The sequence below is a fragment of the Microplitis mediator genome, chromosome 5 (genome assembly GCF_029852145.1).
Source record: "Microplitis mediator isolate UGA2020A chromosome 5, iyMicMedi2.1, whole genome shotgun sequence".
Lineage (NCBI taxonomy): Eukaryota > Metazoa > Arthropoda > Insecta > Hymenoptera > Braconidae > Microplitis > Microplitis mediator.
In genome coordinates, this window is record NC_079973.1 from 5,132,980 (window position 1) to 5,158,489 (window position 25,510).

A 25,510-nucleotide genomic window follows, 5' to 3' on the forward strand; every position below is an offset into this window, starting at 1 on the left:
TTCTCTCAGTGTATAATAATTAATTGGAATTTAATTAATTTTGTTAGTAATATTTTTAATATAATAATAATTGATTTGTTTAATAAAATTTAATACAAAGGAAGAATACCCTGCAATAGAGATACTGAATTTCAATGTAGTCCAGGTGAATGTATCGCTAAATCCTGGATTTGTGATCGTCAAAATGATTGTCAAAATGGAGCTGATGAAATAAATTGTCACAGTAAGTTTATCGATCGATGCCTAGGTCGATGATGATAATAATACGGTTCAACGTCAGAGACAAGAGAATAATAAATAACATATATTATGTTTATATTATATATTGAGTTTTTTAAATATTAATATCAGAGAGTGTTTATTTTGATTTTTAGATTTATTTTCCCACTACGGAATAGATGATTGGCTTAACTGCGATCATATTTTCATCTGGAACTTTTTATCCATAATTTTTTTTTTCAGGGGATTACTTTTAATAATTTAATATTTAGTTTTATTTTTAAAAATAATGGATAATTGCATGAAAATGTTGAGAAAATTTTCAAATATCGACTTTAAAATTTTTTTAAAATTAATTTTACTGAACATATAATTTAAATATTTAAATATTCATGAAAGTCATTTGAGTGACCATGAAATAAACTTTTAACTAAAGTATTACTATATAATATTTTATGTACTTTATTTGCTCCAGTTAATAACCACACGTACGCTATCATTATTGACCTTTTTATTTTTTTTTTTAAATCATTGATCATAATAAAATTTTTTTTCTATTTATAAATTTAAAAAAAAAATTAATATCTACGTTTTTTTATTTTTCTCAACATTTAAATTAATGGTCAATAATTAATTGGTATCATATTTATATATTATTTATTAATATATAAATCATATCAAATATCATATACTAATGAAATATATAAAAATTCATAATTTGATAATAAAATTTCATAAAATCGATTTTTTTCATAATTAAAAATAAACAAAAATTATTTTATTTAAGGGCATTCCCCCCCACTTTTTAAAAATATTAAATGACCTTGAACTGCTGCAACCCTATTAAAATTTTATTAATTAATTAAAAAGAAATTGTAGCAGTAATTGAAAAAAACACAACGTAGTTCCAATTGCGCTGAGTTATAGATTTAAAAAAAAATTACTTGCAGTTGACATCAATTAGGAGTGAAACGAAATTTGTTAAATTTCAGTAAAATCTTCAATTTTAAATTCAAATTTTCAAATTTTGTAGACTAAATTTTATTTACCAAATTTCGTTTTACTCCTAATTGATAACAACTGTAAGTAATTTTTTTTTTCAAATCAATGTCTCCGTCAAATTTTTCAAATTAATAAATCAAATTTCAATACGGTCATGACGGAAGTCTTTAAATATTTTTAAAAAATGGGGGGGGGACTGTCTGAGAATGCCCTTAAATTTTCGTTATCATTAAAAACTAATGGTTGAAATAATTACTTGGTATCATATTTTATATCATAAATGAATAATATGTAAATGACATGTCATGACTATTAAAATAATAAATACATATTAATTTATATCACAACATATTATTAATATTATCATAAATAATTTGGGCATTTATAGATACGAAAAATTGTACAGTGGATCAGTTCACATGCCGTTCGGGGAATGGCGAATGTGTGGCACTGGCTTGGATGTGCGACGATAACCCAGACTGCTCAGATGGTTCTGATGAGGCTGACTGCAGTAAGCTGCTTAATATGCATCCAGCATTAATGCCTCTGTTATTATTATTACTCACTTAATATCTATATATTCAATTTAACAGCCGCACCCTCTGTACCTTGATTATCATCCAAATGCAGTCTTATTGTATAATAACACTATACCTATCATCCCCTTATATTATTTACTATCTCATGTATACTTATTATCGTTGCGCATATACATTCATCCACATATAATACATAATACATATTTTGCCTCAAGGATATAACTATCGATCTCTGATACTTAACAATTCAATGTATAGCAGTCTGCAGTAGTAATAGTAGAAGTAGTAGTAGTAGTACTAGTAGTAGTACAACTTCTACGTCTCCTGTTTGCTTCATATCATGTATTTCAACCCTCAAGGATACACGAAAGCACACTCAACAAATATTCATTACCACTTCTATGCCAATTTATTGACTATATGCATGAGCTTTTAACAACCATGACTCTGTTAAATTAATTACATTGTTCAAAATTTCATAGATATTCAAAGATAAATTATCAATTAAATTTAATAAAGTTCATTGATAATTAATTTTACACACATACTTATTTGTTCATAAAATTTCAAAAATTAAAGCACAATCTTTAGTGAAAATACAATAGAATTATTTAAAAGTATACGCACTACTCGGAGAAAAAATTACGGTAACTGTTTCTATTGCGTTTATGAAATACCAAGCCATAATGTTATGGTAATCCCATACGAAAAAATATATATCCAAGAATATATGCCGTCAAAATAGCATACATACGACAATACTAAAGATGTAAGCTGGATATATACTATTTCGCCGGGATGTATATTTTTTGTGCGGGATAATTACTTGGAATTATGGGATGTACGCTCATAATTTATGGGAAAAGTTTCGATAACTATGGGAATGATTCCTATAATTACGATAATAGTTCCTATGTCGTATGGTAATGGTTACCATACTCATGGGAATAATTCCCATGTCACATGGTAATAAATTCTATATCCGCACATTGGAACGGTTCTTAGGTACCCGGGTCGAAATATCTAGCTTCAATCAGTTCTCATCGAACCCATCCCGAGTCGAAATATTAAAACCCCATCTGAGCCTTGTATCGCCTGAACCTTTTGATGTGGGTATTTGCCGCCTCGATTTTAAAACCTTTTTCAACCTAACTCGCCTGAAAACGAACGTATGTAGGCGCTACTGGAGTGAAATAGGGTTTAATTTCAATGGAGTTCTCTATCTTCTAAAACCCATTTCAACCTGACGTTCAGACTAAAAACTATACTAGGTTGAAACAGGGTTTAATTTAAAAAAAATTTTGACTCGGGGCAAGTAAGCCTCAGTCAAGCCTCACTGAGCTAAAAAAGCATTTTGAGCCTCAATTGATGTTCAAAAAGCCTCAATGAACCTCGAATAATGTTCAAAGAGCCTCGAATAATACTAATCGAATTTAAATTACATAGTCGAGACTAGGTTAATTTGAGGCTTATCGAGGCTTATTGAGGATCTTTGAGCACCATTTCAGACTCTTTGAGCCTTTTTGAACCTCATGTGAGGCTCAAAATGCTTTTTTTACTCAGTGAGGCTGGATTGAGGCTTACTTGGGTTCGATGATGCTAGATTGAGGCTAGATATTTCGACCCCGGTATATGTATGGGAATAAACTCTATACTTCATGGAAACCACTCTCATAATATATGTGAAATATTCCCATAATATTATGGTAATCGTTCCTATACTATTGAGGTAAGCAATATCATATATTATGGTAATGATTTTCTTAATATGAGGAATTTTTGAATGTTATGGTATATTATTTACTATAATATTGTGGGAATCATTACCATAATATATGGTAACAGTTACCATAATGACATAGGAAATTATTACTATAATTTTATAGGAATGAAACCCATATAAATAGGAATGGTTGACATAATTTGTATAGGTGTCATTTCTATAATCGATATTTCAAAAAAACCTGTTACTATACGATATGGAAACCATTCCCACAATATATTGTAACAGTTACCGTAAATTTCCCTCCGAGTAGATGATTACTCAAAATAGTGAGTTGGATTTTAATTCAAAAAATTTTTAAAATACAGTTCTAACTTATTTTAGAAAAAAGCTTTAATTAGTTTTTGATAATTGTTAGTTTATTAGTCTTGCTATGAAATTTATCGTATTTAAAATTTAATTACACATGAAAAAAAAAAATTTCAATTAAAATTCAGGTTTTTCAAATTACTGTCAGCTTTAAAATTAATAGTACTTTGAATTAATTGAATTACGGACAATAAAGGAGCAGTTATTTACATAAAATAAAATAAACAGATTGTGATTTTAATTTTTATGACATTTATGACTAGAAATTTCAAGTAATATAAAAATAAAATATATACCCGATAAGTAAATAAATTAATACTCATACTTATACATATCTATTTTATATATCTGACGGATTTAAATTTGTAACTTTAATAACTCAAGTAATTTGTTTTGAATATCAAGGAAAATTTTAACAGTTTATTTGATATATATTTGCTATGAAAATAAATTTACTAATTTATTACATTACTTTACCTGTAACTTAATATATTATAATATAACTAATGTTATTAAATGGCTGTTATTAAATTACTAATTATTATATATATTAATATATATTAACAATGTTTATTTATTTAGTATATTAACTATTGGCTGGCTGTTGTCTCTTCCGTAGATATTTGCAGTGCTTTTATATTGCCTGTTGAATATATATTGTAGATCATGTAATTCCATGTATATATATATTTACATGCCAATATTATCGTTGCTAATGTGAAAGCAAACTCTCTCGAATTTCCTGTTTCTATCACGTACTGATATTTAAATAATAAAATTTTAAAATAATAAAAAATATTTAAATTACTATCATAGTATTTATTCGTACGTAAAAAACTAGTGAATATTAAGTAATATATTCATAGACTATTTATAAATATACATATATATATAATAAATATCAGTGGTGATTATTGAGTGATAAATTTGTCATTTAAATAATACATGAATTTAATAGTATTTTATTATTTGAGCTTTTTTTCAAATTTTTAGTTCTGTAATCAGCTTATTCTGTTTAGTTTTTTTTTCTCTTTCTCTGTTATCTATTTTGTTACTTTACTTTTATTTAACATGAAAAGTTAAATATGTATATTAGTTTTAATAATTTTTTCCCAACACAATATAATATTTAAATTTTTACTAGTGTAATTTGAATTTTTTTTTTATTTAAAAATAAATTTTTTAAAATAATTTATTACTTATTTCGTTGGGAAAATTTTTTATTTCAAAAATTGTATACATAATTAATTATAAAAAAAATACAATAAAATTATTTGAATGTTAAGGTCATTCTTTGAAAGTACCCGCCATTTTTTAAAAATTTTAAATAACTGTCAAGCGTATCAAAATTTTATCAATTAATTAAAAAAAAATTAAAGCATTAATTGAAAAAAAGGACAACGTAGTTGTGATTTCGCCGCCCTGATTAAACAACTGAATTCGATCGAATTAAACAGAATTAAATTTTTAATTCTATTTAATTCAGATAAATTCTGTTAATTCGGTACCTAACTTAAAAATTATTCCTGTCTAATTCGGCAGGAAATCCAGAATTTGTCCAAATTAAAACGAATTTACATAATTCTATTCGGTTTAATTCTGATTAATTCGAAAATAATTCTCTAATTTCTGGTTCTGAATCCGAATTAAACTGAATTAAAACGAATTTGAAATTTTTAAATCGGTTTTATTCTGTTTAATTCAAATTCAAATTTTCAATTCAGTTGAATTCTGTTTTGCAGAATTCGACAGAATATAACAGAATTAAAATTTTTAATTCAGTCGAATTCAGTTGTTGAATCAGGGCGAGATATGGATTTTGAAAACAATTACTTATAGTTCATATTAATTGGGAGTTAAACGAAATTTGTTGAATAAATTTTAGCCCACAAAATTTAAAAATTTGAATTATGAAATTGACTACACTGTAAAAAATTTGCGGAGTGAATGTGATGCGAATGTGAGGAGTTTATTTTAATATTAAAACTCCGGTTCAGAGTAACATTTACTCTGAAGGGGAATCTATTTTAATATCAAACATCTGAATCAGAGTGAATGTGGGTTTAAATAAAATCAAGATCACTCCGAAATTATTCCACTGCAAAATAAACTCCGAACTCCGAATTTACTCCATATGCGGAGTGAATTTTTAAAAAACTCCGGAACTCCGAGTGACGGTGAATTCGGATTCAAAAAAAATCCATAATCACTCCAAATTTTTTACAGCGTACGTTGTCCTTTTTTCAGTCAATGCTTATCATTGAAAAATTTCAAAAAGTGGGAGGTACTGTCTGAGAATGTCCTTAATAATAATAATACTAATAATAATAAATGAATTTCTATCAGATGACACATGTCGCTCGGATCAGTTCACATGTGCCAACAAAAAGTGTATTCAAAGCAATTGGGTGTGCGATAAAGACGAGGATTGCGATGACGGAAGTGACGAAAAAAATTGTCCTCCTGTAACGTGCAATCCCGACACCGATTTTACCTGCGCTTTGGGAAACTGCATCCCATTACGCTGGAGATGTGATGGTGATTATGATTGCTCGGACCATTCAGACGAGGTGGGGTGTAAAAAAACAGACGGTCCTACCCATTGTGCTGAGCACGAATTTCGCTGTGATGATCTAACTTGCATCCACCGTACTTGGGTGTGCGATAATGGAAAAGATTGTCCGAATGGTTCGGATGAGTCTCCAGAGAGATGTCATAACGTAACATGTCGTTCTGATCAATTTCAGTGTGGAGATCGGACATGTATTTTAGGTACATACTTTTTATTTTCATATTGACATTTATACTGACTATTATTATTATTGTTATCAGTCTTGTTATTCCCGTATTTTCGATATTTATTTTCGTATCGTATATAGCTTTTTTTTTTGTTTATTGTTTTCTTTCCAACAATACGTATTGTTTTGTTTATCTAGGGCACTTATCATGCGATGGAAAACCCGACTGTAAAGACGGCAGTGATGAGAAAAATTGTACGACAAAAGCATCGCCCTGTGATTCACATACACAATTTGAGTGTAGTGAAGGCTCTTGTATACCATTGGATCGTGTCTGCGACAAGAAACCCGACTGTATTGGTTGGGAAGATGAGAGCCAAGAGCGATGTGGTGTCAATGAATGTTTGAAAAATAACGGGGAATGCACACAAATATGTGTTGATATGCCAATCGGTTACAGATGCGCCTGTCGACCTGGTTACCGGCTCATCGATAATCGTACGTGTGACGGTAAGTGAGATTAAATACCACCTACGATTATTATCTACATACATTTACATATACTCTTACTTAATATCATAAATTACTATCCAATAATCTATCAAAACCCCATTCAATCAAATTAGCATACATCCATACTTATCATCAATCGTCATCTCCATCATCATCATTTACTCTAATTATTAGGGTGTTTTAAAAAAACTATTTTTTCTTTTCTCGGAAGTAGGTGCAAAGTTTCATTTAGATATAAAAATACGCCTATGAAAATTAGAGGTTTTAATATCAACGCATCGCACTTTTCTATTTTCTATAAGAATAACATAGAAAAAAATTTTTTTGTGTCTGGATTTTTATAACTTGCTAACGATATACCGTAGGAAAAATTCTCAGATATATTTTTGTAGGGAATTGAATGATCTACAAAAAAAGTCTCTTCAGTTTTTGATAATTATTTGAGCTTGAAGTCAAATTTATAGAAAATTTTGAGATCTTTTTACTTTTCCGGCGAAACTATCAGACTTATCACAAAATGTCATGGCATAATTTTTGTAGATCATTTTATTCCCTACAAATTATCTCTAATAAAGTTTTTCAAAATTCCGCATTGTTTTATAGTTATTTTAATTTTAATGTCAAGTTCTCATAAAAATAGTATTCTGATCGATTTTAAGATCTTGACATTAAAATTAAAATAACTAGAAAATAATGCGGAATTTGAAAAAAATTTATCAAAGATAATTTGTAAGAAATAAAATTGTCTACAAAAAATATCCCATGATATTTTGTTATAAGTCTGATAGTTTCGCCGGAAAAGTAAAAAGATCTCACAATTTAATGTGAATTCGACTTCAACCTCCAATAACTTTTAAACAGTTGGATTTATCAAAAAATTTTAAGAGACTTTTTTTGTAGGGCATTCAATTCCCTACGAAAATATGTCTGCAGATTTTTCCTACGACATATCGTTAACTAGTTATAAAATTTTCGAACCTATTCCTGAGCAAAAAAAATTGTTTTTTTTTTAAACACCCCTATAATTATTATCAATTAAAATAAAAAAATTTTTTTGTCTCCAGACATAGACGAGTGTCTTGAGCCCGGAAGTTGCTCCCAATATTGTTTCAATGAAAAGGGTACATTTAAATGCTCCTGTGCACGCGGATATCTTAGAGATCCAAAGAACGTGACGCGTTGTAAAGCCGCTGAAGGTCATGCTAGTCTTCTATTCGCACGGCGACATGACATTAGAAAAGTTGCTCTTGACAGACAAGAAATGACGGCCATTGTTAACAACACAAAAATGGCAACGGCATTAGATTTTGTCTTTCGTACGGGGATGATATTTTGGAGTGATGTTCATGAGAAAAAAATTTACAAAGCTCCTATTGATGAAGGCAATGAAAGGACGGTGGTCATTGACAAAGATTCAACGACAACTGATGGGCTTGCCGTTGATTGGATTTATAATCATATTTACTGGACGGATGCTGGCAAGAATACCATTGAGCTAGCTAATTTCGAAGGTAATATGCGTAAAACATTGATAAAGGATCAAATACAAGAGCCGAGAGCTATTGCGTTAAATCCACTAGAGGGATGGATGTTTTGGACAGATTGGGGTGATGAGGCACGCATTGAAAGAGCTGGAATGGATGGATCTCATCGATCGGTACATATTTTACAACCTGGATTATTATAATAATAATAATTTATCCTCTCACTGAGCCCGTGTAGAAAAAATTCGACATGTGGAATTTCTAAACTTGAGGCAGATTAGACCTTCGTGAAACTTTTTTTGAACTTTTGTAATTTTTATAGTAAAATAAAAAGTTTATTTAGAATTTTATAGGAGTAAAAAAACATAATTTTCAAAATTTACTTTTACTACATTTTACCCTAGTTCCGAAAAAGTTAAAAAAATTATAATTTTGAACTTTTTTATGAGTGTGAATGCAGCTGACAGTTGGCAATTTTTTAAATTTTTTAATAAATAAATAAACTGTGAGTAGAATAAAAATTTTGAAAGTCGTATTTAAATATTTAAAAAATCAGTTCGCGCATTTTTTAAAATTTTACTATTTATTTAAAATTTTTTTCATTGGTCTCGTGTCTGCTACATTCACACTCACACGTGTTTTTATTCTTATGGGGAAATTGGTTTCTAATGGTAATTTTTTTCGGAACGAGGGTAAAATCTAGTAAAAATATATTTTACAAACGTTCTTTTGTGACTCAAATTTTGCTCTTATAAAATTCTACACGCATATGAATGTTTAGTAAAAATTACCCAAAAAGTTTGATATTAAGGACATGTGGTAAATATATAAATTCCCATGCATTGTAAAATATACTACTCGATAGCATGTGAATCGAATGCAATTTCTACTAACAGTAAAAATTTAGTTACTGGCTAGATGCCCCAGTACCAAACTTTATAGGTAATTTTTGCTCAAAAATTCTCTGCGCGTAGACAAACTTTTTTTTTACTACCAAAATTGCAAAAGCTCAAAAAAGTTTCACTAGAAGTTCTAATCCGCGTCAAGTTAAGAATTTCCATACGTCGAACTTTTTTAACACGAGAGTATCAGTATTATTTATTTATTTTTTTTATTTTAATTTAGGTAATTGTTGGCAGTGAAGTCACTTGGCCGAATGGTTTAACGCTCGATTTAGTTGGTAGAAAAGTGTACTGGGTTGACGCTAAATTACATATTATCGGGACTTGTAATTACGATGGCACCGGAAGGCGTACGGTTTTATATTCACAAGATAATTTGAGACATCCATTTAGTATAACTACCTTTGAAGATTATGTTTACTGGTCCGATTGGGACAAACAGTCTATATTTAAAGCCAATAAATTTACGGGAAAAGAAGTTAAATCAGTAACGCCACTCAGATCACTACAAAATCCAATGGTCGTTCATGTTTATCATCCATATAGACAACCTGACGGTACTAATCAGTGTCAAGCTGTTAATGGACACTGTAGTCATTTGTGTTTACCAGCACCAAAAATAAATTCGAGATCGCCGGTGCTCAGTTGCGCTTGTCCTGACGGGTTAAGATTATTACCCGATGGTCTAATGTGTGTCGAGAACGGTAAGTTAATTCTGTCAGGCTTGCAGAGCTTGTTCACTTTACATTACTTGCTTCAAATACATTTAATATGCTCTTACTCTCTCTATATATATATATAATAAGTTATACTTATATGCATTTTACGCAGTTAAATATTATATTGAGGAATGAATTTAAAGTATATTTTAGTGCATGATAATTAAATGGGCAAATTGTATCATTTTTAATTTTTATAAAAAAAAAAAAACTACTGCTTATTCATTTACATTTAAATTTTAAAAATAGGGAAGAGGGGGACAAACCGGGTACCCCGTAAATTTTATAAGAAATTTTTTTTTTAAATTGAGCATTATTTTGAATTTTTGTTCACCATTTTAGAAAAATTTTGTTTTTGTAAAAAATAGTGTGAAATCACTTTGATTTTTTTTCTTATCGATTTACAATAAAAAAAATTCCGTGTCAAATTACTTTAGATGTATTTCAATAATCAACTAAAATTTTAAAATTTAATTAACTTCTGATAATTTTTTAATCTATTACTTTAAGAAATATATAATTGCTTTTTAAAAAAATATCTTCTTTGGAATTAAGACTAACTTACATCTTTTACTTTGAAGTTAATACTAAATAGAGAATAACAAATAAAAAAATTAACAATTTAAAGTCGGTGTTAAACTTTTTGAAAAATCAAAAGAGTCAGTCAAAAAATTTTAATGACTTTTATTTTATGATATATAATTTTTCTTCACGTAAATTTTTTTTTTCACCTTTTTGAGAGGGAATCCATTTTGCCGTAAAACGATTTTTTTTTTAATGGTCGCTCAAAACTTTTTCTATTTATTTCGAATATCATTGAAAAAAAATTTAACGTATTTGCGTCCCCGAAAACTTAGTACCCCATTTAGCCCCCCTCCCCTATATTTTTTTATTATTTTCAAATATTTATTATTTATTGTTTTTATTATTTTGCATTTATTATTTGCATCGGCGATGCATGAAAACAAAAAAATCTTTAATTGGGATGCATCAGTAACAACAACAATGGAACCTACGACACAAGAATTTACGCGACCGTTCAGGAAATTAGAGCCTGTTGTTTCAACAACGGGTAAGTATTTGGGCAATAATTTTATAAGTAAACTAGATATTATTTTAAACGAGGTAATGATAGCATGATTAAAAATTAGTATTTTTAAAATTTACTTTGGGTATCAAAGTAACAACTATTTTATTTTATTTAAAAATCAGTAATTTATTGGGTTCACTTAAGATTTTAATTAAATGATTATGACTAGTGTTATTTATTATTGTTATGAAAGTAATGTTTAAAACATTTATAGTATAGAATATTTATGTGATGTCATGACATTGTAATAATATTAATTATTTACAAAACTACATTGTCATGTTTAAAATAATATATTGTATAATAAATGAGATTTGTAGTTTCAGGAGCTACGGATGTAGTTGATACCAACGGAAACAGTAATCTCGGCACCGAGCCAACAGATCCTGGGCTGGTTGCTGGTATAGTTATTGGTGTTGTAACCTTAGGTCTTCTATTACTTGCACTGGTGGCAGTATTATGCTACAGGCATTATCTACATCGCAATGTCACAAGTATGAATTTCGATAATCCAGTGTACAGAAAAACTACTGAAGATCAATTCAGTCTTGAAAAAAATAGGTTCCCCTTACCTACGGCAACCGTTGGCGAGGAGGTAAGTTCATATTATTGTTTTGCTTAGAAATATATATATATTAGGGTGCCTGTTTGAGATGAACATTTTTTTTTTCGTTTCCCATTGAAAATCTCGACCGGTTGCTAAGATAAAAATTCAGTACAATTTTGAGCTCAATATCAATTTTAAAAACTGGACCAACATCGATTAAGTCTTTCCATGCATGTAAATCTCGATTTTTTTCTTTTTATTGAATAAAAACTCAGCTCCATATTAACGTATCTCATTGGTTTGAAGTTTTATTTAAAGAGAACTGTATGCTCTTTCAAAAATCCTGTGTGTGCTTAGTGGTACCTTCAACTACAGTCCGCGAGGAAGCTTTGAAAGTCTAATTTCCCATGAAATTGGTGGTTTTTTGTTGTTAAGGTGGGAAAGGGGTCTGAGATACAAAAAAAAGAGGATATTTTTATGATTTTTTTTTTTTTCAGAGTACCTTCTTTATTAAAATTCTTAAAATTTGTGACATTATAAGGTATCATTTCAAGAATATCCTGCTAAATTTTCATAAAAAAATAGTGAAAAATGAGCAAGTGGTAGCGGGGAGAGACGAGTCACCTTAAAAAAAAGTCTCCATGCGGTAAGCAGGATAACTCATGACTGCTTCATCTGAAATAAAAAAACCAAAAAGAGTTCTTTAGTACATAGTTTATCTTGGATTTGAACGAAGGAATAAACAAAATATTTATTTTTGAATTTTTGGTAAAGGTGCAATAAAAAAACTCTGATTTTTACCAAAAATTGCTCCTTTTGTTTAATTAAAAAATAAGTTGTTATTGAAAAAAAAAAAATCCTTCGTTCAAATCCAAGATAAGCTTATGGACTCAAGAAATCTTTTTGGTTTTTTGATTTCAGATGAAGCAGTCATGAGTTATCCTGCCTACGGCATAGAGACTTTTTTTTTGAGGTGACTCGACTCTCCCCGCTACCACTGTCTTATTCTTCAATATTTTTTTATGAAAATTTAGCAGAATCTTTTGGAATTATGCTTAATAATGTCACAAATTTTAAGAAGTTTAATAATGAAGGCACTGAAAAAAAAATCACAAAAATATCCTCTTGTTTTTGTGTCTCAGACCCCTTTCCCCCCTTAACTTGTAAACGGTTGACTTTCAGGAAAAAAAGTATATGTCGTTTTTTATGGGAAATTTAGTCTTCTACAAAAAAGTTCATATGAGTCCAATCTCTAAAATCAAGATTCAAAAAGATATGAACTTTAAGTAATTAAAATTTCAGTTTTAATTCGAAATCTTATTTAAACGAGCGCGCGTTTTGTAATTAAATTTGAGAACCCAACTTGTTACCCAATTTTTTTAAAGTTACATGTAACGTAATTTTCGTATGGGAGCAAAAAAAATATTGATTTCATTTGGCACAGTCTAATGTATACACATGTATGTTATTTATTATTAATTATTATATATTTATGTATTTTATAGGCACAAGAACCCTTAACTAGCCCCGGAACCAATGACTACGTTTAAGATTTTTAAGTAAATAATCTTATCGTAAAGACTTAGCGGGCTGATAAATAATAGCCGTTACAAAATAAATTGTTGGAAAAATTAAAAAGTAAATTTAAAAAAACGAAAAAATGAAGATATATATTGAGAAGATTAAAATCGAGTTAAGGCAGTGTGTGCCTGACCGAAATGTCCGCCTGCTGCCTGCCAATTAAGCTGTGATTATGTTTATTTTTTTGTACTATTTTTATTATGTTTAAAAAACAAAAAAATAATAACAAAAATACTGTAATAATTATTGCATTTTCATCGTTCGATCAAATAGATTTACGTTATTGATCACTCACTTATAAATAGATAACTCAACAATTTAACAAAAATGCACACGATTGTCACAATTAAATAATTAGACGTATATCCTAAAAGTCGCCAAACTAATTTTATGATCCACATCATATATATATATATATATATATATATACATAAATATATATACACAGAAAAAAAAATATCTTGGCGCAAGAAATATTTTGCACTATGAGTTAAAGACAAAACTTTTCTTATGACTGGAAAAAATTTCTTGGCACAAGAATTTTTTACTCGCCCAAGAAAATTTTTTTTTTTTTCTAAAAATGCAAAAATTTTCCTGGGGCGAGTAAAAATTTTTTTCTGTGTAAATATTAATGTAATAAAATTCAAGTATTTTTAAGATTTTACTCTCTATAAATCTCTTTGCTTACGTAATTTAAATTTAAAAAAAAAATAATTTATTTAAAAAAGACAATTAATTATAAAATTTTGACTATGTTGTAAAATTTGAGTGAGATTAATTTTAAATTTATAAAAAATTATCTGTGTTAAAAATTAGCTTTCATTTATTTGAATTTATTATTTATTATAATTATTTAAAATTTATTATTTTATTTATTTATTTTGAGCCCTTATTGATCAAATGAAAGCAACAAACTTAATAATATTTTTTTAGCATTAGATTTATGTTTTATTCCCTCATTATTGTAAAACCCACATTACAATGATATTTAGCTTACTGTAAATATTTACCTTAAAAACATAAAATTTTTTAATCTAACGCTATTTTTATTATCCATTATTATTGTTTATTATATAACAGTGTATATATAATTAGATTCAATTTTAAATATATATATATATTATTAATCAATATGTTAATTCCATATAAAAATAATTATAATTATTAAAAGTATGACACGTTAGCAGAAAAAAAATTTTTTTTTTTTAATAATTACAATAAAAATTAGGGGTGTGAATGATTTGCATCTCGAACTAAATATAAAAATTGGCGGTAAAATATAAAAATTTAAAAACTAAAACAATTTTTTATTTTGAACTTGACAGTAAAATTGAAAATTGTAAAAAAAGAAAAAAATTATCACTGATTTTATAACATTGAATTCACAAAAGATGTCAATGTCTTCATACACTCGAAAGCTGTTTTAAATATTTACAGAATGATATATATTTATATATAACTTTCTGTATGTACGTGGGTGTGACAATTGAAAAAAAAATTATCACTGATTTTATAACATTGAATTCACAAAAGATGTCAATGTCTTCATACACTCGAAAGCTGTTTTAAATATTTACAGAATGATATATATTTATATCCGGAGACACGGTAGTGTCTCGCGCCAAGTACGTATAACTTTCTGTATGTACGTGGGTGTGACAATTGAAAACTCTTATAGTGGAAAGTCAATAGAATTATTTTAGTTTTTGAACTTTAATATTTTCACACCCTATGATTTTTATCCGGCATAAATAAAAAACTTGCAGGATTTATTATACACTAGTTCAGTTTAATAAAAGTTAAGAGTACTATTAATTGGAAATTTAATATTCTAAATCCGAACCAAGTATCCAAGTTTGATTCAATACCCATGTAAAAAAAAATTCGTTTCAAACAGAATTCAAAAAAGTTCAACATGTGGACTTCTACACTTTAGAGATTGGAACTTCGAGTGGAACTTGAGAGTAAAAAAAGAATATTTTTAAAACACGATCCTGAAGTTAGCCGACAGTTCACAATTTTTGGATTTTTTTTCAATACATTAATTACAAAAAAAAAATGCACATATAGAAAATTTAAAAAACTATAAGTGCAATTTTTTTAAATAATTTTTCGTTTAAAAAAAATTCAATAATTATTAGACGTCGAGTAACTTCAATATCACTTATACCCTTGTTTCAAAAAAATTCAAAAACTTTAATTTGGAACGTTCTTTTTTTACTCAAAATTCGCTCATAAAAATCCTAGATAAACTTTTTTTTTTACTGTCAAAATTACATAAATTCAAAAAAAGTTCCGTTTTAAGTTCCAATCTTTCTCAAGTGTAGAAGTCCACATGTCGAACTTTTTTTGAATTTTCTTTACGCGGGTAAAAATACGACTAATAATATTAAATTCAAACATAATTCGCACGTCCCTAATTTATAAATTTTTAAAAAGCTTTAGAAAAATTTATACTACTAGATAATAACCATGTAAATTTTTTTTAAATCATAAAAATATATGACGTGTAGTTCATATCACAAAATCAATTTATTTTGAGACATATTTAATTTAATCACAATTACAATTAATCTGAAAAAAAGTAATAGTTAATAGAATAAATAATTAATTAAATAATGGATTAAATATAATGATAATAATAATAATATAAATAATAATTATAGTAAATAAGAGCAGCTCAATGACACTAAAAAAATCTGACTGTAAGTCTAAATAATGAATATTTAGATATTTCGTGTTATTGAATGAAAATATAAGTCATTGTACAAGTAATATGTATAGAAATATATTTAATATAAGGATTAATCGCTTATATACATCATAAAAAGATAAAACTTATACCTAAATATAATATTGAATCATAACATCTACATGTCTTCTTTATAATTAAACTCATTCGCGCTTCATTGTTTTACATTTAAAAAAAAATTATATATTAATTATAATGAACATAAATATTTTTAAATTAACGCACATTTTATTTGTTAAAAAAAAAAATTGAAATTTAAAAATTGTTAGACATTTTAATTTTAAAAATAAAATACCCGTCCAAATTATTCCGAACTTTATTTTTTAGTTTAAAAAAAAAAGTTTATGGATCAATGATCGATTGTTTTAAAATAATTTAAGGGGGGAAAGGGTCTGAGATGCAAAAAAAGAGGATATTTTTGTGATTTTTTTTTCAGAGTATCTTTATTAAAATTTTCAAAAATTACGACATTATTAAGGATTATTCCAAGAATATTCTGCTAAATTTTCATAAAAAAATATTGAAAAATAAGCCAGTGGTAGCGGGGAGAGACGAGTCACCTCAAAAAGTCTCCATGCCGTAGGCACGATAACTCATGACTGCTTCATCTGAAATAAAAAAACCAAAAAGATTTCTTTAGTACATGTTTAGCTTGGATTTAAACGAAAGATTTTTTTTTGCAATTACTACTTATTTTTTAATCAAACAAAAGGAGCAATTTTTGGTAAAAATCAGTCTTTTTATTGCACCTTTACCATAAATTCAAAAATGAATATTTTGTTTATTCCTTCGTTCAAATCCAAGATAAACTTATGTACCAAAGAAATCTTTTTGGTTTTTTTATTTCAGATGAAGCAGTCATGAATTATCCTGCCTACGGCATGGAGACTTTTTTTTAAAGAGACTGTTTCTCCCCGTTGCCACTCGCTCGTTTCTCAATATTTTTTAATGAAAATTTAGCAGGATATTCTTGAAATGATGCTTGAGAATGTCACAAATTTTAAAAATTTTAATAAAGAAGGTTCTCTGAAAAAAAATCCCAAAAATATCCTCTTTTTTTGTATCTTAGATCCCTTTCCCCCTTAAATAATTATAATTATTGAATGTAATTAATTTATCATGAAATTTATTACACTGATAAAAAAAGTAATTTTAATAATATTGATATTAATAATAATAAATTATGCTATTTTTATTGTAAACAATGTAAAGTAAAAGGAACAATGCATGCTTGATTCTTACCGAAAAATAAATACCATATTTGTGTCTGTATTACTAGTTTATTTAAATTTATTACACATCTAAATTATAAACAATAACACGGGTAATTTATATTTATTTATTTTTAATTCAAAATTACTACTCATCATTTTGTAGTTAATTAATTTATTAATAATTATTCAATAATTACTTCAGTAGGAAATCTTGTAATTATTTTAAGAAAAACAAAAACTTTTAATTTATCACTTAAATATATATTAAAAATGTTTTATATAAATAAATCAATATGAATGTAATTAATTTGATCACATTCAAATTCATTTTCTGTTATATTATAAAAAAAAAGTACAACCTTTTTACTATTTTTTTAGTATTATCAAATAAATTATCTAATTACTCATTTTTTTTTTTTTTTTTTTTATGATCCTGAAGCTTACAGATAATTAGCAATTTTTGAATTTTTTTTTTCAGTCAATTACAAAAAAAAAAAAAAAAAATAAATAAAAATATGCACATGTAGAGAATTAAAAAAACTTTAAGTGCAATTTTTTAAAATATTTTTTTTTTTGTAATTTGTCGTTTTTAAAAAAATCTAAAAATTTTAAATCATATGCTAACTTTAGTACTATAATTTTTGGATTTTTTTAAAAACGACAAATTATAAAAAAAAAAATTTTTCTAAAAAATTGCACTTATAATTTTTCAAATTTTCTACATGTGCATATTTTTAGATTTTTTTTTTGCAATTAATCAGTTGAAAAATTGTTAATAAAATGATCTGCAAATTTCAGGATTTTTTTTTTTCACCACAAAATTAATAAAAAAATTTTTTTCTTATACTTTTACAAAAGTTTAACGGTAAGTATTTCATAAACCATTTTGTTTCTAAAATACGGCATATTTTCTTGTGAAAATGTTAAATTACGATTAGCACAAATAAATTCAGCGAACGTACACGAAAAAACACCGCAATCACTTCCGTTCATTTGTTGTGGAATATCTTTCATACTCTCCAATGTCCAATCACTGGTATCATAATTTACTTTCTTTTTATCCAAACTTTCATCCTCAATATACCGCTTCAATGCATACAAACATTTTTTATTTTCCCCTCCCATACTGTCGTAGTAACGTATAGACTTATCACGAAAATCGATTATTGACATACACCAATGGACCCCAAGGTGGATTGGCACCACGACAATGTCCTTAGCAAAAATGTCTATTTTTCTAGTCCAACGTTTCAGCGATGCATGACCACCTGATAATAATTTCGGGTAGAAGAAAGTGTTCATCGCATGAACAGGAGGAAATTTTTCAGTACCACCACGTGCTATTAATAAATTCATATAGAAGTTGATGACTTCATCATTCAGCCAATTGAGACCAGCCAATGTATGAATGTCTTTTCGTGTTATTCTCAAACCGAAGCTTTCAACGAGTACTTGATTCGGTGGATTGGGATTCAATGCTCTGGTGATTTTATCCAGCATTTCAGGAGTAAGTTCTGGCAGCGATGGCTCTTCTTCATAATCATCTTCAACCAGTATTTCTTCATGCAATTTCATTGACTGGGCTAGTTGTTGCTCAAGTCCTATCTCACGTGACAGACGATTTTGTTTTGACAGCAAACTAGTAACGCGTTTTAATTCTTCTGCTTCCTTGCAACGTTGAACAGTACGTTCATTGTAATTATTATTGATACGTGATACATAATCTTTTTTCATTAATACGTTAGCTGATAATTTATCGCGTAAAGTATTCGTTACTACTAATTCTCTAGGACTTGGTTGTGTTAAAATTATTTTAGGCGCAGCTAATATATTGTTTTTACGTTTAATTGAACTGTTGATTGATGACTCAGCAGAACTGTCATCGCTATCTATTTTTATTTCTTCAATTGATTTTTTTGACCGTGGTGCACTTGATTTATCCCATGGTTTTGGAGTACACCAGTATGAGGTATTGGGTGTTGAGTATCTACTGGACCCAGGTGTCGATAATCTTCGACTCTGCGACAATGGAGTAGTTAATTTAGGAGTTGAAAATACATCAGGTATTTTAGATGACGATTGTTCATTTTCCACATCAATAACTTCAATATTTTGTGGCTGCTGATTACGACTTTCTTTTGGTTTAAATATTTGTAATCTTTGAGGAATAAAATCTTGAAGTAACTGCCCATATTTTTCTTTGTCTTTGAGTCTGTAAGACTCATTTATTGATAAATTTTTCGATTTCCCATTTTGTAGTGAACGTCTCTTGATAAATTTCGTTGCTAAAAATGGCTTGGAATTATTGGATAAATGATTCTTTGATGATGATGAATTTTTCTGTTGAAGATACGAGTGCCGGCTGATATTCACTGGCACTTTCCGATGATTTTTTTGTGATTTTTTACAGTTCAATTCTTCTAATATTTCAATAAAATCATCATCATCCTCAACTTCAATGACTTCACGTCCGTTCTTCATCGTGTGATTGCAGCAGTGTCTCTTCGCTGGTATTGGATAATTATTTTCCTCTTCGTACTCGAAATTATTCAACTCGCATTCAGCGCGTCGCTTACGAGGTCTTATGTCGGCCCACTCAAATAGATTTTTTAATAACTGATACAGCATGTTGACTAATAGTAATGGCCAATTTTTCATAATATAAAAACAGAAAATTTATTTCTCGTTTACTATCCATTCAAGATGTTGTTGATTACCTCCATGGATCTGTGCAAAATAAATATAACGAATTAAATCCTGAAGTTAGCAGACAATTAACTGGACAACTTCCGGATTTTCTTTCAACAAATCAATTAAAAAAAAAAAAAAATCTAAAAATATGCACATGTAGAAAATTTTAAAAACTACAGGTGCAATTTTTTTATAATTTATCATTTTGTTTAAATTATTGACATCGGCTAATTACGGTATCATTAAATTAATAAATAATTAATCGATTATTTGTTTTCTCAATTAAAATTTATAAATAATAAATGATACTGAAGTTAAGTGACGTTCAATAATTTTTATGTTTTTTTCAAAATGATAAATTATTAAAAAATTGCACTTAAGTTTTTAAATTTACGTACATTTTTTTTGTAATCGATTTGTTGACAAATAAATGAGAAAAATTTTAATTGGGTGTTAATTACAGAGTAATAATAAACTTACGTGTAAAATTAAAATAAAAAAGTTGACTATAATAATTCATAAAATTCACAAATTGAAAATTTTTACATTCTGACAGAAACTAACCAACGACTTAACCTAAAAAAAAAAAACTATAAGTAAATGAAATAATAATCAGTAATTAAATATAATAAGTAGATAATAATAATAGTGAATATTTAGTGAAATTTAAAAAAAAATTAAATAAATAAAAATATTTATAAGAAATAAAAACACGCGCGGCTTATAAACTTACCAACAAAATTTGAACATCAATTTATTAATTTTAATTGTTTTTACAAAAAAAATTAATCACTCCGAAATTTATTTGCGTTGATAACGAAATTTTTACTTTTAATAATTTAATTATTTATTGTTTGATTTAGAATACTAAATTTAGTACTTATGCTTTTTTTTTAATACAAACGATACAAACTGATAACTGAGAGCGTATGAGCTGAGCATAAAATTACGAGGGGAAACTAAAAATGGAAACTAAAAATCGTTTTACATGAAAACGAAACTTAAAGATGAGTGTGAATGTGGCTGACAATTGTCAATTTTTTAAATTTTTAAATAAATAAATAAAATTTAAATATAAATTCAAAAATGCGTATTTAAATATTTGAAAAATTAGTACGCGCATTTTTTAAAATTTAATTATTTATTTATTTAAAACAAATTTTTTCATGATCCTCAAGTTAACAGACAATTAATAAATTTCGAATTTTTTTTCAACAAATCAATTACAAAAAAAAAACACATGCAGAAAATTAAAAAAACTACACGTGAAATTTTTTTTATAATTTATCGTTTCGAAAAAATTCAAAAAATTATTATGAGTGTGAATGTAGCAGACATCAGACAATTTATAAATTTTAAATAAATAATGAAATTTTAAAAAAGGCGCGCGTTGATTTCTAAATTATCTAAATTTATTTAAATACGCATTTTTAAATTTTTATTCAACACATTTTGTTTATTTATTTATTCAAAAATTTCAAAAATTCAGTCAGTTACTTCACACTCATAAAATTATCAGACGTCAGCTAACTTCAGTGTCACCATTCGCTCATAACTTTAAGTTGAACAAATAGCCAACTTCAAGCAAATGCTTTTTTTTTTTTGTCGTGTTAATTAACATGTATTTGTCAATTTATAATCACTAACTTCATGGTTTATACATTATTTTCTTGAGCCTTCTGCCTTCTACCTGTTTCTGCCTTCATCTAAATCTAAATAATTATTATTTTAAATAAATAAATAAATAATTCTAATATTTATTATTAATTAATAACCGAATTATTTAATAACCTGACATAAATTTTAAATCGTATAATAGTTTAATTATTTATTATTAAATTAAATTTATTGTAAAGAAACAAAATGTCTTATCAATTGTACAGAAACACGACGTTAGGAAATACTCTACAAGAAAGTTTAGATGAATTAATACAGGTAAATATATTTTTTCATATATATATAAATTACATTTATACTGTTTTTGATATGACACTGAAAGTAGCAGACTTTAAAAAAATTTATTTATTTTAAATAAATAAATAAAATATTTATAAAAATGTATTTTATTTACTAGTAATTTGTTTATAAAAATTACAAAATTGTTTGATGTCTGCTACTTAAAGTATCATATTTTTGTGAATGTACTTGACAACTATCAATTTTTTTAATTTATAAATAAATAATTAAAATGTAAGTGGAATACAAATTTTAAAATGCGTACTTAGATAATTGAGAATCAGCACTTGCATTTTTTAAAATTTTATTACTTTAATTAATTGATTTATTTATTTATTCAAAATTTATAAACTGTTTCGTATCTGGTACATTCACATTGTTTTTGCTATTAAATATACTAATTTATTATTTATTGTTTAATTAGTTTGGACAAATTACACCCCAACATGCTCTAAAAGTTTTATTACAATTTGACAAAGCAATCAATCAAGCATTGGCGACACGTGTTAAATCACGATTAACATTCAAGGTAATGCTTTATTATCTATTCTGTTTATTTGTATGTTAATTAAAATTAAGTTTGCTATCTAAATCGATGATACTGAAGTTAGCAGACGTCTAATAATTTTCGAGTTTTTTTAAAAATGATAAATGATAAAAAAAAAAATTTCAAAAAATTGCACCTCTAGCTTTTTTAATTTTCTACACATGCATATTTTTAGTTTATTTTTTTTTGTCATCGATTTGTTGAAAAAAAAACATCCGAAAATTATTAATTGGCTTCTAACTTCAGTGTCAATCTAAATCGTACAATTTATTTAGTAATTAATACATTTTTTTTTTACGCATAAAATCTATTCAATTTAGAGTCGAACGTCACTGGTTTCTTTAATAAAAATTATAATTTATTTAATTATTATTTTAAATTTATAGTTTCTGATCCGTTTTAACGAAAATATCGCTAAGCGTTTTTAGAACGTCGACGCAGTCCATCCGTAAACAAAACAAAGTACACGTAGATGAGAATTGAACTGCCTCGAGGTTCTCATAAAGAACCTAAGATGCGACACTATTAATTTTTTGATGTATAATTAATGCAGTGTGAAAAGAAAAGTTAATTAGTCTCAGGCGGTGATCACTTCTGTCCCTCGTCATGCCAAATTTTATTTCAGTTGGTCTAATTTAGATAAAGAATTTTGGTATGGAAAAACTGAGCCATGTAAAAGCATTGAGTGATCACTACCTGGTTAGTCTAAGGACAGCAGAGACTGGTACTCTGCTGAATCTGATCTATCGGCTTGTCTTTTTACACTCCATTAATTAATAAAAAAACCCACAATTAAATTTTAATTAATTTGCCCTTCATTTTGGGTGCTGCTACATGCCGCCCAGAATAATCATCATAAATATTGGACGCTGTCACCGACAGCCCAATAGTTTATCTGGCCTGGGTGCCCAGCCGTCCTTTAAAAACCTTATCCATATAAATATATATTAATAATATAGAGTATAAAACCCGATACCGGTATCGAAAATATTTTAAATCGCGAAAATTAATAAATTATTAAAATAATCAACGACCGAGATCCATCGAGAGGTCTAGCGACACTCCAATGAGGCCCAACCTGAACCTTTTATAGACAATTAAATATTTAAAACTGTTTTTTTTAATATTGGATTTATTTAATATTGGAAAAGTTTCAGTATATAAAATGATGTATAATAATTTATGATAACAATTTTTTTATTTTAGGCTGGAAAATTAAATACTTATAGATTTTGTGATAACGTATGGACTTTTATGTTGAATGACGTTGAGTTCAGAGAAGTACAAGAAGTGGCTACCGTTCGTAAAGTTAAAATAGTCGCTTGTGATGGAAAGGGTAAGCATATTAATTATTATTATTTTAACTATTATAATTAATAAATTTATTAATAAATAAATTCATTTATTACAGCATTAGATACAGCAGATGCACTGGCAAGACGATAACACGAATTGTTTTTGACAAAATGGGCAACTGGCGTTAATTCATTAAGATTTATAACTAATAAGTAATTTTTTTTTTCTGTTGATAATGTTATGACTAATTAGCAATTTCTTATTATTAAATTTGTATTAGGTTTATACATATATAATATTCATAACAAAACTAATTGAAAACATGATCCTGAAGTTAACAGACAATTGAAAATTTTCGGATTTTTTTTTTAACAAATTAAAGTACAAAAAAAAAAAAAAACTGAAAATATGCACATGTAGAAAATTTAAAAAACTGTAGGTGCAATTTTTTTAAATATTTTTTTTTTTGTAATTTATCGTGTTTAGAAAAATCTAAAAGTCATTAGACGTTGGCTAAATCATGAGTGTAAATGTAGCTGACAATTTTCAACTTTTTGAATTTGAAAATAAGTGAATCAAATGTGAATCGAATTCAATTAAAAAAATGCGCATTTATAGAATTTGAATATCAGTATGTGAATTTTTTTTTATATTTTTGATTGTTTAATTCGTTTATTCTTAATTTGAAATTTTTCTCAGATTACATTCGCACTCATGGTTAAATTCAGTATCATAAAAACAGACTTATCATCAACCCAACAATTTAATGCAGTACCCCAATATTTATTATTTTAATTTCAATTTAATATAAAAAAAAAAAAATAACAATTAAAGGATTGCAGTAATTTGTTATTAATTATAAAACCGTGAAAAATTTCGTATCATTACACTTAATTATAAAGTACGTTTATTATAATAAACAATTAATATTATTATTATAATTAAAAAATTTGTTATTTGTTAACAAAAATACTGCGGGAATAAATAAAAAAAATTAAATATATGTATACTAACTTATTTAAGGGCCAGTTTTTCAAACCGGGTTTAAATTAATATTGCTAGTGATCTATCGATATACATGAGTAAATGTAATTGACAAGTGTCAATTTTTTAAATTTTAAAATGAATAAATCAAATGTAAGTAGAATAAAATTAAAAAATGCGTATTCAGATAAATGTAAGATCCGCACGCGCATTTTTTTAAATTTTATTTTATTTAAAATTTATAAACTGTATCATGTCTACTACATTTACACTCATAGATATACCAGCAATAATAATTCAAATTCGAATAAAAAATTCACCAGGTTTAAAAAACCTGGCCCTAAATTATATTATTTTATTTAAATTTAATGTTAAAAAATAATTAATATCAAATTTTAATGAGTGTGAATGTAGCAGACAGACAAATTTAAAATTATTAATAAACAGAATAAACAATTAATAAAATGAAATTTAAAAAAAATGGACATTTTAAAAATTTTGAAATTAAGAAGTGCGTTTTTTTCAAATATTATTTTTTTAACTCTTTCCTCTATTCATTTTGATTTTTAATTTGTCTGATGTCTGCTGCAGTCCCACTCATAAATTTTATTTATATGATAGTAAAGTTAACGATCCTGAAGTTA

The 25,510-nt window shown here is 26.9% G+C and overlaps 3 protein-coding genes across 8 annotated transcripts in view; 2 read left to right on the plus strand and 1 right to left on the minus strand.

Annotated features, from left to right (window-relative positions):
- Positions 1-17,453, plus strand: part of LOC130667428 (low-density lipoprotein receptor-like) — a 44,735-nt gene extending 27,282 nt beyond the window's left edge. For 2 of the 5 annotated variants that reach the window (XM_057468992.1, XM_057468994.1), the window contains 8 exons: positions 1,610-1,732; positions 6,199-6,624; positions 6,789-7,100; positions 8,168-8,760; positions 9,713-10,193; positions 11,203-11,280; positions 11,619-11,893; positions 13,351-17,453. In XM_057468992.1, the coding sequence (XP_057324975.1) occupies positions 1,610-1,732; positions 6,199-6,624; positions 6,789-7,100; positions 8,168-8,760; positions 9,713-10,193; positions 11,203-11,280; positions 11,619-11,893; positions 13,351-13,395 (2,333 nt within the window). In that variant the 3' untranslated portion in view covers positions 13,396-17,453. Of the gene's footprint in view, positions 1-100; positions 224-1,609; positions 1,733-6,198; positions 6,625-6,788; positions 7,101-8,167; positions 8,761-9,712; positions 10,194-11,202; positions 11,281-11,618; positions 11,894-13,350 lie in introns of all 5 variants that reach the window. The other 3 variants (XM_057468993.1, XM_057468995.1, XM_057468996.1) reach the window with 3 other exon arrangements.
- Positions 17,454-18,096: 643 nt separating this feature from the next.
- Positions 18,097-20,998, minus strand: LOC130668309 (sentrin-specific protease 1-like). 2 transcript variants are annotated; one of them, XM_057470537.1, is made up of 3 exons: positions 20,817-20,998; positions 20,564-20,659; positions 18,097-20,119 (listed from the first exon to the last, which is right to left on the minus strand). In XM_057470537.1, the coding sequence occupies exon 3, from the start codon at positions 20,048-20,050 to the stop codon at positions 18,242-18,244; it is 1,809 nt and encodes a 602-aa protein (XP_057326520.1). In that variant the 5' UTR covers positions 20,051-20,119; positions 20,564-20,659; positions 20,817-20,998; the 3' UTR covers positions 18,097-18,241. The 2 variants fall into 2 exon arrangements, with proteins under 2 accessions (XP_057326520.1, XP_057326521.1); XM_057470538.1 differs by lacking the exon at positions 20,564-20,659.
- Positions 20,999-21,742: 744 nt separating this feature from the next.
- On the plus strand, positions 21,743-25,281 carry LOC130667948 (transcription initiation factor IIA subunit 2). Its single transcript, XM_057469888.1, has 4 exons — positions 21,743-22,018; positions 22,464-22,568; positions 23,793-23,922; positions 23,998-25,281. The coding sequence occupies exons 1-4, from the start codon at positions 21,947-21,949 to the stop codon at positions 24,030-24,032; spliced, it is 342 nt and encodes a 113-aa protein (XP_057325871.1). The 5' UTR covers positions 21,743-21,946; the 3' UTR covers positions 24,033-25,281.
- Positions 25,282-25,510: the final 229 nt, after the last annotated feature.